The 13,549-nt window shown below is 40.0% G+C and overlaps 1 protein-coding gene across 2 annotated transcripts; it reads left to right on the top strand.

Annotated features, from left to right (window-relative positions):
- The first annotated feature begins 1,617 nt into the window (after positions 1 to 1,617).
- Positions 1,618 to 12,208, top strand: LOC114549960 (FYVE, RhoGEF and PH domain-containing protein 4). 2 transcript variants are annotated; one of them, XM_028570328.1, is made up of 15 exons: positions 1,618 to 2,138; positions 5,811 to 6,390; positions 6,514 to 6,988; positions 7,234 to 7,379; positions 7,458 to 7,614; positions 7,715 to 7,853; positions 8,037 to 8,095; positions 8,473 to 8,616; positions 8,722 to 8,894; positions 9,056 to 9,086; positions 9,173 to 9,256; positions 9,502 to 9,627; positions 9,730 to 9,864; positions 10,482 to 10,622; positions 11,642 to 12,208. In XM_028570328.1, the coding sequence occupies exons 1-15, from the start codon at positions 2,021 to 2,023 to the stop codon at positions 11,954 to 11,956; spliced, it is 2,823 nt and encodes a 940-aa protein (XP_028426129.1). In that variant the 5' UTR covers positions 1,618 to 2,020; the 3' UTR covers positions 11,957 to 12,208. The 2 variants fall into 2 exon arrangements, with proteins under 2 accessions (XP_028426129.1, XP_028426130.1); XM_028570329.1 differs by lacking the exon at positions 1,618 to 2,138 and having other exon boundaries at positions 6,342 to 6,428.
- The last annotated feature ends 1,341 nt before the right edge of the window (positions 12,209 to 13,549 follow it).

Below are 13,549 nucleotides of genomic sequence, written 5' to 3'. Positions count from 1 at the left end.
CTGGGGAAATGTTCTCACCCAAACAAAATTAAATAATAATATTTAATTTTCAAACTGTATTATATTCTATTGTACTAGCTATATAATATCATATTATGCTATAACTATTTTTAATGATTTATTTAATAACTTTAAAGAGGAACAACACTTGAAAGTGGTCTACAAGTCTGTATTTTACCAAATGGTTCTTGCAGCCGGACGATGCCGATGGACAGCAGGTGCTTCTCCCGGCGTAAATCAGCGAAAGCCATTTTTTGGACACTTGAACCACTTGTTGTTCCTGAAGATTTCCACAGTTCAGAGGCTGTTTTATTAGTTCAGTTATTTTTGGCAATTCAGCACTTGAGTTCTCAGTTGAAGAGTCACGTCTACAGTTCAGCTTCTCAAATCTCAGGTGCAGAATGAAATTAGAACTGTGTCCTCTGGTTTTATATGTGCGGCTCAACACGTCATTTCTCGTTACCATGACTGCCACAAACACGTTAATATTAAACATAAACATTACATTTTCGAAGAGTTGCTCATTTAGTATTAACCTTTTCAGTGGAATTTAGGCAACAGCCTGGCCCCTTGTTAACTGTCATTCACCACTGCAACAGGAAATCAACTTGGGGCCATTTAAAATGTTGATGCTTACAACTGTCAACATTACTATATACTAATACTATATTGTATTTATGGATTAACAACATTAAGATTAACGTAAATTATGTTGATAAGAGATTTTTTTAGTTAGACTGTGCGTGAATGTTCTGCTCTTCTCTGTTTTATAATAGGCTAGATTATATGAAAACGAATAGATTTGGGGGGTTGCTCAGACAAAAACATTAAACAAAAAATAATTGTTATTTGCAGCCCTAGACTTGACCTTTTCTTGTCCCGTCACTGTTTTTGAAATATCCTTTTTATTGAAATTATTTTTTGTTACACATAAAAAAATGGTCATTTATATTTCAAGTAGGCTATTTATTTATAGCCTATTTAATAGGGCTGCAGCGAATGATTGTTTTCGTTATTGATTAATCTGCCGGATTTTCTTACAATTAATCACTAAGTTATCTGGTCTAAAATATGTCAGAAAACGAAAATAATTTTTTTTTCCAGATCATGGTGACTGTTCAAATGTTTTGTGATGTCCAAGCAAAAGACCAAACCAAACAAACACTCAGTTTGCAAATATGAAACGGAGTAGGCCCTGGCCTATATCCTGGAGTTGGAGGAGCGCATTTTTTTTTCTTGAGAGATTACGAAAACATGACTTAAACGTTGATCAACTAATCGACTTGTATTGCAATGGGTTAGAAATATAAATAAATAGGCTAAATGTAGAGAGGTAGCCTAGAAATTAAAAAATAATTTGAAGTCATTCACTTATTTATTTTAGTAGGCAAGGCAAGGCAAGGCAGCTTTATTTATATAGCACATTTCAGCAACAGGGCAATTCAAAGTGCTTTACATAAAACATTAAAATGACTAGGCTACATTTGGTCATGTATGCATTTATTTAGGCTATTTATTTATTTGTAATTATATTTATTAGTATGATTATTCATAGGCTATTACAGGCCACAGTTTGACTGAGTTTTGAGTTCTTTAATATCTGGTAAAAATCAACAAGATCAAGTAAGAAACTGATTAAGTTTAGTCTCAGATAGGCTACCTGGTAAAACATTAAACTGACCGGGTGTGAAGTTCTGTTAGGGGGGTTTGCGGGGAGATTACAATATCTGTTGTCAATCAGGTTTAAAGTGATCTCGTCTCATTTATTTTACAGATTCCCTTTATAGTGTGAAAACTGACTGTGTGCCATCTGATTGGTCAGTGTCTCCAGTGTGCTTTCCAGGGAGCGCGTGGAGATTTAAGTGAAAGGCGGGGCTTGTCAAACAGCTCGAGAGATAACCGGTTAGTGGCGGTGATTGAGCACGTAGACTGTGGCGCATCGCTCTCTCACTCTCTTTACAATTTTTTGTCTTTTGGAGAAACCGCTGGCTGAATTAGGAACTGAGGCTACTTGGTTACCATGTTTGACTTAAAGAGGAGTAATAGTTTGACTTTGAACAGCCGCGAGACGGAGTTCAGTCGAGTGGCGGTCAGACGGAAAGTCAGTGCTGCTGTGGAATGCCTCGCCTCACGCACAGGTGACGCACCTTTCATTTAAGAGTAGCTATTTCACTAAGGCGTTAATTCAAATCAAAGTTATCATACCAAAACAGAATTATAATCGAGTAGTAGGCCTATAATTGCTCTACAATTGTCTACATTGAATGTAAGCTGCATAGCAAATGCAAAACTGCAATTGTTATACTTGTTAAAGTGCATAAAAAGTGGCCAGTGAGCTACTAGTCGCTATTGCTATTGTGTATGGTCTATAGTCACCATAGATAGGCTGTTGAGTTTTAGTGGTTTGTGTCAAAAAAGAATGGATATGAGTGGTTATTTTTTGGGAAACTGTCAAAATATAATCTGAATATTTTTTCCCAATATGTCAGTAGCCTAAGTGGCTAGTGTTCACAACATGAATGTATAATAAGACAAGTTCACAACAACCAGATTATCAAGGCTCAAACTGTCCTGTAGGGTTAGCAAAGCATCTGGTGAGGGCATTAACTCTTGTTGTTGTGCCTGGTTTATATCAGAAGGCCTATATTAGATTAGATTTAGATTAGATTCAACTTTATTGTCATTGCACAAATAAGGACAACCACTACAACGAAATGCAGTTTGACATCAACCAGTAGTGAAATCATTAAAAGTGCTTTTTCTTCATAGCAGTGCTTAAAAAAAAGACATAAAACACATGCAGTATGATCATATATAGTGCATTGTTGAGGTGCAGTAATAAAGTGCATAGTGATCAGAGTTAGTCAGACAGTCCATGTGCAAAAGAAGAGGGGGAGGCGCAAGGGGCTAGTGTTGGGTCTTGGTGTAGAGCAGCGTTATGCTGTTGTGAAAAAAGCATTTTTTCTGAGCCTGCTGGTGTGACTCCTACTGCTCCTGCAACTTGTCCCAGACGGGAGGATGGAGAACAGTCCATGACTGGGGTGTGTGTGGTCCTCGATGATATTGTGTGCACGTCGCAGACACCGTGAGTGATGAAGGTCAGTGATTGTGCAGTGCAGATTGTGCAGTTCCCATACCACACCGTGATGCCGTTTAGTGAGGATGCTCTCGACTGTGCAGCAATAGAAGTTACGGAGGATCTGAGGGTATAGTCCAGCTTTTTTCAGTTTTCTGAGGAAGAAGAGGCGTTGTTGAGCTTTCTTGATCAGAGTGGAGGTATTGAGTGACCAGGAGAGGTCTTGTGAAATGTGGACACCCAGGAGCTTGAAGCTGGTGACCCGCTCTACTTCATATGCTATTTTTATATATAAAAACCTTTATTATATATAACTTTATTTACAGACTCAAGGTCCAGATAGAAAAGTACACATAACATATTACAAGAGGGGTACACAAACATAAATACATACAGACATACTGACTACCACCTATTACATAAAGGGAACATGCATGCATGCATACATACATACATACATACATACATACATACATACATACATACATACTAATAGCTATGCACAATCATTGAAACGGGTACAGATGCGTGTTCCAGAGTTTTTCCAGAGTTTGGAGGTATATCTGGTATCACTAAGTGCAGGGTTACAATTGTATTCTTTGACTCTGTTAATTGGCACATGAATCTGTACATAAAATTCCTTTTAGTGAAGTTCCCTTGTCAGTTTGTGGATGTGATGCTATGCACTGCACTTGGTGTGTATGCAGGTTTTTGAATGATATTGAGCACATTTGGCCTGTTAGCCTCTTAACTTATTGGATTACTGCAATGAAATCTCTTCCCCTGATTCAGCATGGACTTTGCCTGCATGTCTTGAGACCGGCGTTTGTCAATCTACAATCACACAAAGCCGGTCTGTTCTGTGTCCACTGAGGCAGAGCTATCAGTTTAGTTTAGTAGTAGTATGTTTGCTCCAATGGTACTGTCAGATGCAGGATTCAACAGTGCCATACATCTCTTAGTTATTATTAAACTAAATTAATTTGTTAGCTTGGCATGAGGCTGGTTAAAACAAGCACCTTTACAACATGTTCAAAGTATGGCCATTGATACATTTTTAAGATGAAAATAACATTGCCATTTTTTTGCGACGACAAAGACGTCTCAAAACTTCACTCTGCCTTTGGCTAGAAATTGATACACACGGTAATGCTAAATGCATTCAGTTTAAAGAAAGTTAAAAACATTAAAGGAATAGTTCACAATTGGGGAAAGACACTTATTTTTTTAACTGAGAGCCAAATGAGAAGATTGATTCTACTCTAATTTCTGTCCTTTAAACATGAAGCTGCAGCCTACAGCTGGTTAGCATAGTCTAGCATAAAGACTGGCAACAGGGGGAAACAGCTAGCCCAGCTCTGTCCTAAGGAAACAAAATACACCTACCAGCACCTCTAAAGCTCACTCATTAAAATGTTATATCCTGTGTGTTCAATGTTGTAGACTATGTTGTAGTGTGCCAGAGAATTCTTTGGCCGGGAGAAGTGACAACCAACCAGTGGAGAAAGGCAATGTGGTGTTGAACCTTTCCCTATTAAGAATTATACATTTTAGTAATTTGGCTACCTATTTCAACTTTCAATTGGACTTAGTTATTTTAAAAATAAACTCAAATGGTAGACTTTTGAAGATTTGAAAAGCAGCTGTGTTTAGCCTTTAACATGCATCTTTCTCCTTGTCTCTCAAGGTTTTGTGGTCAGTTTAGATATCAGTGACTGTCTTAACAACTACACAATTCTGGTGGAGTGATAGTATTCTATGTATTTAGAAAAGGGCTCAGTGTTGCCTCTGATACCCTAAAATAACTGGTAAAACTGGTTAAGGCTAGACGGTATCAAGAAAAAAGAGAAGTGGGAAATGGAAGTACTACAGTGTTGAGAAAGTAGGTTTTTAGCCGTCTCCACATGACCATCAAATCTGTTACACTTCAGCAGAGCCAGGAGTGAATAGCACAGCTTTACTTTGTTATACACAGGGATAATCTTGCATACATTTGGACATAAACTGCAGGTAAGGGAAAAAATTTGAAAGAAGTAAATTGTTGTGAAGTAAGGATGTCAGTCAAACGGTGACATTTCAAAGAGCTGTGAAACCCCAGTGAATACTATGATACAATAACAAACCAGTGTAAACCAGGAATAATCTGCTTCATCTTTGATGAAATGTTTGTATAATTGTCTCTTTCGGTCAAATTTCAGAATATTTATTTATATATTTATTATGTTTTTGAACTAATGTTTTGGTTATATCACTGTTATGTGACCCAGATAATGTAGTAACACAAGTACACAGACTATGAAGTATACCACGCCTCTTTATTATCATAAAAAAATCTGCAAAAAAGGCAGGGGGTGGTGATGGTTGCCAAAAAAAAAGTTATTTTAGTCAGCAGGTTTGTCAGGCAGATTTTGGGCCAGAAACGCAAGCATGTTCAATTTCTATGGCTTGAGTCAGCTTCAGCCCAGGATGTTTGGACAACAAGTGACAACTGCCGCTAGCATAGCTTTAGGTCAATAGTCCGACCAATAATCACTTGTATAATTACAATTTGGCATTTCTAAGCAAAATCAACATTTACCATCAACAGTCATACCCCTTAGGACCTTAGCTAATGTTAGCATTTAATTGCGGTTAAACAAAGAAAGAAGAATTATGTAATAATTGTTACAGACCTTGTCTTAACTCAATCTTTTGTGGACTATTAGCCAACTGTGCTGTGTTTATCTCTTTGCAGTGCCTCCTAAACCAGCTGACCTCCAGAGTCCTCTGAGGGCAGGACAAGCTCGAGCCCTCAGTCCCTCTACGGGGAAATTACTACCTCAGCAAGTTAGTGGCACAGAGCATGACCAGAGTCCTAACAGAAGTTGTGGAGTTTCTGTTTCCTGTGTCAGCCCAGCACAGAGTTGTCTAGGCTCCCCTAGTCCTATCAGAGAAGGAGGGAACAGTTTTTTGAATGTAGTGTCTGAAGTATGTATTAGCCCTGCCAGACATACACAGGGGATTCCACATTTTACAAGCAGTCCACTTTTAGGATCTCCAAGTCCAGGCAAAAGAGGCATTCAGAGACATAGCCCACTTAGGGAAGGAGGCCACAGCCCTGCTAAACTGTCCCCAAGGAACCGTAGTCCTCTCGCACGATTACTTCGGACCCCCAGCCCTGTGCCGGGGAGGATGGGGAGCTACAGTCCCACCAATAACTCTAAATCCTGGCTCGGACTGCACAGAATCCCAAGCAGCAAAAAGGAAGGACAAGAGAAGAGAGTGTGGAAATCTTTGAGCGTGCCTGACTTGATTGTTCTCTTGAAGGAGAGCAGGTTGGATTTTCAATTTGGTCCATTATTTCTGAAACTTGGTTAGCTGAATACCTTCCCGTAGAATCTTAATTATTTCAGAATATTACTGACAATTTCAATGATGGATGTATTTTATTTCTGCAGGATTCCCACCGAAAAAGTTGAACGCGCTCCACTGAAACCACTGCAATTACCCAACAGCAGTGGGTCAGCCATCACCATCAAATCACCGGTTAACCATAGACTCAATCATGCCACAAGTGAAGCCCATCTATTAAGCAACGGTAAAGAGCAGTCCCCAGGACAAATGAAGGGCATAGTGCAGGGGAGAGATTGCACAGTAGTAAATGGGTCGGGAAAAAATGACAAAATACAAGAAAGCAAGATACCCGTTGTATATGGCTCTAAGTCTTCCTGCCAGTGGAATGAGGCAACTATAGAAGATGGCAGGATTCACAAGGAGTCTAAAGGTGAACAAAAGGATGAGGAGATGAGGAAGGAGAGAGGAGAAGGCGAGCCAAAAGATGAAGAGAACATGGAGCAGAAATTGTACAAGATAGCCAATGAACTCCTGCAGACAGAGAGAGCCTACGTGGCTCGTCTCCACCTGCTAGACCAGGTCAGTGTGGTTATCCATTTGTGGATTCTTCCACGAAAATGCAATGCACTTGATGCAAAAAAAAAAAAAAAAAATACACTTTTGTGGACTCAGACAATTTAATTGTTGGAAACACCATGCTCCTTTAGGTTAGCATAGTTTATCCTTTATTGCCACATTCTCATCAAACCTGTTTCTTTATTTACATTTATTGTGTCGGTTTAAGTGTAAAATTTAATTTTGAGTATGTCATGCCTCTCCCACAGGTGTTCTGCTCACGCCTAACAGAAACGGCAGGTCGAGGGTTGTTTCCTCCTGACGTGATAAGAAATATCTTCTCCAACATTTCCTCTCTCTACTCCTTCCACAACCAGTTCCTGCTACCTGACCTGGAAATCTGCATCAGCCACTGGTGGGTGTTCGCGTCAGAAACACAGTGAAACCCGTCCTGCTCATTACAGTGGTGTAAATAATAAATCTCAAAATCTAGGTGTGAGAGCCCAGGCCTGGGTACTGTTCTGTTGCAACACGCACCCTTCCTGAGGATGTATGCTGACTACGTCACAAACTTTGACCAGGCCATGGAGCTGGTGAGGACCTGGACTGAACGCTCCTCTGCTTTCAGAAACATCATCCAGGACATACAGGTAGGACATTCTCTGTAGAGTATGTGTCTGTATATATCCCAATGCACTTAAAGGTCCGGAGCTCTCAGCAGGATTTTATGTAGATGTTGTCCTGTTTTAGAGTCAGGAGGTGTGCGGCAGCCTGACCCTGCAGCACCACATGTTGGAACCAGTCCAGCGGGTTCCACGTTATGAGATGCTGCTCAGGGATTACTTGAAGAACCTGCCCAAAAACCACCCAGATTATGATATTGCTTACAGTAAGTATGCTGTACCAGTATAACTAGTTTATCTGGTCAGTTTACCAATATCCTTGCTCTGGAGTGTGCTTGTGTGAGATTTATATGGTACTTATTTTCCCTCATAAAGTGCCCGTCTGTCTCTGACGGGTCGTTTTGTCTATAATGAGCAGAATGAACCTCTTGCTTTGTCTCCTCCTGCAGAATCCTTGCAGACTATTTCCTTGGCAGCCATCCACTCAAACAGCGCCATCCACAAAGCTGTACGTTACCATTACACACCCCAACATTTACCATTGTGATATCACGGTCACACAACATATTATTTGTATTATATTGTCGAAAGTGATCCTTACATTGTGGTTTTGATCCTTCTATTATTTTGTTTTATCTATGGATTATATCATTTGGAATGTTACAGCTGTATAGCTGGGACTTAGATTTTGTTTTTTATTACACTGGTTGATTTTGACATGTCGTTCAAATGCATCTGTTGTATGTCTTTTTGTAATGATATTTTGCCGAAAATTGTATAACATAATTTTCAGATTTTATCAATTGTGGTGACAAAACTTGACATTAACAGCCATGACTGTGTCCATACAGATCTGTTTTAATGTCTCATCCTCTTTCCCTGCAGGAGAGCCTAAAGCGGATGGTGGAGATCTATGAGATGGTTGGAGAGAAGGAGGTGGTCAACCCGACGAACGAGTTCCTCAGGGAAGGTCGTCTGCTCAAGCTTGCTGCCAGGAACACGTCTGCCATGGAGAGGCACCTCTTCATGGTTATAAACGGATGCAGAAACAGTCATCAAATCAAACAAAATCTAATATGTGTCACAGTTAATTCAAGGAACCTTGTAGAAAATGGTGTATAACTTTCTCCCCAGTTCAACAACTTTCTGATGTGCTGCACTCCTAAGTTCAGCCTAGTCGGGCAGCGTTTTACTGTCCGCTGCAGGATCGGAGTGGACGGCATGCAGGTGCAGCAGACCACCAATGAAGACCACCCATACACCTTCCAGGTCTCTGGAAAGGAGAGGACCCTTGAGCTGCAGGCAAGGTGTGTGGGTGGTGTGTGTGGTGTGTGTGTCCTTGCTAAACGATATTCTAGTTGGATAGTAGATGCATTTGATTTCATATAAAATAACTCAACATATTGAAGTCTGAGTTGTCAAACTTCAGTAAATGTATAATTCATTGTTGGTGTTTTTTTTTTTCAAGCTCTAAACAAGACCGAGATCAATGGATAAAGGTACTGGGGTATTTTTATTTAGTATTTGGTGCAACACAGTGAATGTTCCATGGATTTGTAGAATATATATTTTTTTTTTCCCCAAGGTAATTCAGGAAGCCATTGATATCTTTCAGAAGAACAATGAAACCTTCAAATTGGCTTCCAGGGAGCTAAATATACAAGAACCAGTAAGTTTAATAATATTTCAGAAAGGGGGTTGCAAGTATTTAAAATCAATACAGAGAATTACGCAAATCTATAAAAGTGTGTGTGTGTGTGTGTGTGTGTGTGTGTGTGTGTGTGTGTGTGTGTGTGTGTGTGTGTGTGTGTGTGTGTGTGTGTGTGTGTGTGTGTGTGTGTGTGTGTGTGTGTGTGTGTGTGTGTGTGTGTGTGTGTGTGTGTGTGTGTGTGTGTGTGTGTGTGTGTGTTACAGACTGAGGAACTCGGCCGACGTGCCCCTCGCTGGATCAGGGACAATGAGGTGACCGTGTGTATGAAATGCCAGGACGCTTTCAACGCACTCACCAGGAGAAGACATCACTGCAGAGCCTGTGGCTGTGTGAGTGACAGGCTGGGACAGCTTTGTACTGAACACACAATACAGACAAAAGCAAAAAGATAAATTATCAGAAGATAGCAGTGATGGTTTCTCGCTCCCCAGGTGGTGTGCTGGAAGTGTTTAGACAATAAAGTGGCTTTAGAGTATGACGGCAACAAGCTGAACAAAGTGTGTAAAGCCTGCTACTCCACCCTGACTGGTCAGACGGGGGAGGAAAATAAGAGAAGGATACTGGAGGTGAGCCTTAAGTGTTTTCTAAAAGTTAAAGCAAGGCTGTCTTTTTAAAAGTCCAGTGTGTAGGAATTTCTCCCATCTAGCGTTGAGATCATATATCGCAGTCGACTCTCTCGCGTATTACAGCTACGGTAGCCGGTCTCTTGCTCTTTTCAATATCCTTTTTATTTTTCTGGGCAAAGAAGAAGACTCCTGTTTTTGAAATTTCAGTTTTGAATACGTGTGGTCCTCCATGTTTCCTTCTTCAAAATTGCCGGGGCCGGGAAGCTACGATACCCATTAGCAGCACCTGTGAGTTTATCATGTGACAGCGAAAACGAGCGAGGCGGAGCAGTATGTCCTGTATGTCCCTTACCGGCTAACCTATTTCAAGATGGCGCATGAATATGGAGCGTCTACCCCAGTTCATGCGAATGCAAATGTAAAATTTCAAGCCAAAAGGAATATTTGTAATTGATGGTAGGGGTAAATATTCATGAAAAAGGACAAGTTTGTGAACGGGCAACACAGATTTTAACTAAACATGTTACACACTGGGCCTTTAAGAGCTTTAAAATACTACATACCATGGATGTACGTCTTTACCAGCATTGTGTTTTCTTGTATGTGTGTTCTCCCAGTCGGAGGGATCTCCAGTGTCCAGTGACTGCGTAATGAGTGGCTTCCTGCTGTATGGTGACAACCCCAAGACCTGGCAACAGGTGTGGACCGTTATCAGCCGGACTGAACCTCCGGCCCTGCACCTGTATACTGCTCCGCAGGTAGGGATCTCTGTGATAAAGAATAATGTTAATGTAACAGTGTGATATTCTTTTTGATCCTTGAGTTTATTATGTAAGAGACTATTGCATTTTATTTGTCAAACGTTGAGTAAAGGTGCCGCTTACTTGTTTCCGTTTCACTGTTATTTCAGTGAGTCTCTATAGGATATGCATGGGATGTTGCAATACACAGATGTCAACACAGTCACTCTCCATCAAACACACAACACAGTCACAACCGTCACCATCTGCAATCATGCACCCACATGGAAAATAGGGAAACACTGTTAAAATTGGTGAAGAGCTATTGTGCAATCAACTGCACAAACAGATTTTTTTCAGACAGCTAAAGGTTAGAGTAATGCCACTCCTGCTTATTTTATGAATGAAACCTAATACAACAAAAACCTTTTTACATATCCACAGAAACTCACAATATTCTTTGAAGTCCCCATGATTTTAATCCATCACCAGCAAGAAATGCTGCATTAAATCCAAAAACTTACAGCAAATCCCCTTAGGCTTTGTTATTTTACCAAGGTGACATACACAGATACTGTAGGTGACAAATTAAACAACAACCCAATATAAAGTGTCCAGTGATGATGGTGGTGGTGCTGGAAAGCCCCGTCAAGCAAAAATCTACTGAAGATGTAATTCACTTGGTTTGAAATCTAGTGACTGAGGACCACAACAAACAATTCACATAATTTTCATAGTCAGTAAACTATTCAGTAACTTCTTGTGCTCTGCATTCTGTTAGGTTTCTTAACTCCTTTATTCAGGATTTTCCCATATGTCTAAATCCTCTTCTTGCTACTTTTTTAACCTCAATATACCAAGGCTGGTTTGTTTGCCATCATGTGGAAAAAGTGGCATCATTGCATATTCTCTATTAGAACGAACAGCACGCTATTCTGTTGCAACCCCTTCGTGGCATTTGTGATTACAAAAACATGTTTCGTACAAAATGTTGCCATGCACAGCCTAACCTTAACCTCCTCTTCCAACATCTCCAGGACGTGAAGCCCCTATCCAGTATACCTCTACTGGGCTGCAGTGTGGAGGATTCCCCTCAGGAGCTCCAGGGTCAGCCTTGTTTCTGTTTAAGCCAATCCAAAACCACCCACACTTTCTTCTGTGATAGATTGGACGTCAAACAGAGCTGGCTGACGTTTCTGAAAGTTGCAGTGATAGGCAGGCAGTGCACGCTTAATGGCTACGGCATCGCCACCAATAGCTCCACATGTGGCAATAGTGGCACTGTCAATGATGGAAGCGTGTGTACTGGTGAGGAATGTATCGTCAATGGCGACGAGGTAATCCACTCCTGAATGTTTGAGATCAGGTACTACGGAAAGAACTCTTCCAAGCATGTACACTCGCACAACACCAAAGGAAAGTCCATTGTTGTTAAAGACAGTAGCTTTGAACTAAACATTTGATAAAAATGAATGAAATCTAGGAATGTAAAGGTTGTTAATAATATTCAGACTGAGAACTGTGTTTTCCTTACAAGTGGCGATGCACTTTATTTCTAAAATGGTTTACAGTAAAATAAATAAAGTGAAGGTGTTTTAACATGAGTCAGACTATTCCTTCAACTACAAACATGGTTGCTTCAGCTCTGTACACGTGGTCTAAGGTGCCATGCAATGTGGCATAAAAATGTGCTCAGAAGTTATTTTCTTACAGCAGACAGTTGAACACTTTTGCATGAGGGTTTCAGTGAAACACAGAGGCACTGTGGGATCATAATTGCCTTATAAAACACATTCAACTGATCCCATTTCTTCACAGATAATGTTACAACAATGAAATATTTACACCCAAAACAAATAAGTGCTAAAGAAACAAAATACATAAAACAAGTGGTCAAAATGATCACTGTAAAACATCAAATGACCATTAGTCTGTTGTAGTAGTACATTAGATTTAGTTTGTGTGGAGTCCAGGTTAGCTTAGTGTGCGACATGATTCAATCAGAAAGGAAAAAAAACATCGTTTTCAGAAGCAAATTAACAATATGATTGACTTTAAGCGGTTATTTCAACAGAATTTCTCTTGTTTGAGTGCATGTATTTTCACATTGCAGTTACTGTATGTAATGGTTCCCCGACTGCCACAAACTAAACAATACCTGATCTATGGAGGTATACAGGCTAACATTGTGAATGTCCCATCAAAGGTGAAAATTGCTTAAAGCTGCATTAATTAGTCATGTTTTACATTAACAGAGACTCAAATGGCTACATGGAATGTGAAAGGGGTTGCTGACAATCTTGCAGAGAATTATTGCTAATCTCTGGAGCTTTTTTAGTCTCTTAGCTGGTTATGGTTTTATGAAACATTTACTCTATGGTTCAATGTCACTACTTTTATTAACCATGTTTCCAGCATCAACAGACTTATTTTTGGCAAAAAGTTCCAATAAAGCAACTGTATGCTACTTATCCAGCGCTAAACGGACACAACGTTAGCTTCTAGCTCGTGAAGAAAGTCGAAAAGCTAGCAGCTAAAAGCTAGTTTACTCAGAGTTGGTGAAGTCCACAGTAGAGCTAAAGAAACAGACAAAAAAAAACACGACTCCACATAAATGCTGGATGTGTAACTGCCATTGTATAGTCCTAATGTCCTTTAGTGGCCAACATTTGAGAAATGCAGCTAGAAGGTTCTCACCTCCTTTCCGAACAACCAAGAATCATGTTTTTTTATTTTATTTTTTTATCTCACTGCTGCACTACCTCGCGCACCAACAGCAATACACAACATAAGATACCGACAAGTGTGACCTCTCTGTTAACAAAGTTGAAAGCATACTTGGCTATAGTGTGCTTCAAAATGTACAGAGTTAAACGTTATAGTATTGGGTCTTACACAATTCTCTCTTATCTATTCTACGGATGGTAGCTGTTAAATCAAGTCAG

Source organism: Perca flavescens, chromosome 23 (genome assembly GCF_004354835.1).
Source record: "Perca flavescens isolate YP-PL-M2 chromosome 23, PFLA_1.0, whole genome shotgun sequence".
In the NCBI taxonomy this organism is placed as follows: Eukaryota; Metazoa; Chordata; class Actinopteri; order Perciformes; family Percidae; genus Perca; species Perca flavescens.
This window is presented reverse-complemented; position numbering and strand designations above follow the sequence as displayed.

Bases quoted from the DNA above. Each gene is read 5' to 3' on its own strand.
- LOC114549960 (XM_028570328.1), top strand. From the start codon at position 2,021: ATGTTTGACTTAAAGAGGAGTAATAGTTTGACTTTGAACAGCCGCGAG. The intron at 7,854-8,036 runs GTAAGTATGCTG...CTCCTCCTGCAG, and splicing joins AGATTATGATATTGCTTACA to AATCCTTGCAGACTATTTCC. The intron at 9,865-10,481 runs GTGAGCCTTAAG...GTGTTCTCCCAG, and splicing joins ATAAGAGAAGGATACTGGAG to TCGGAGGGATCTCCAGTGTC.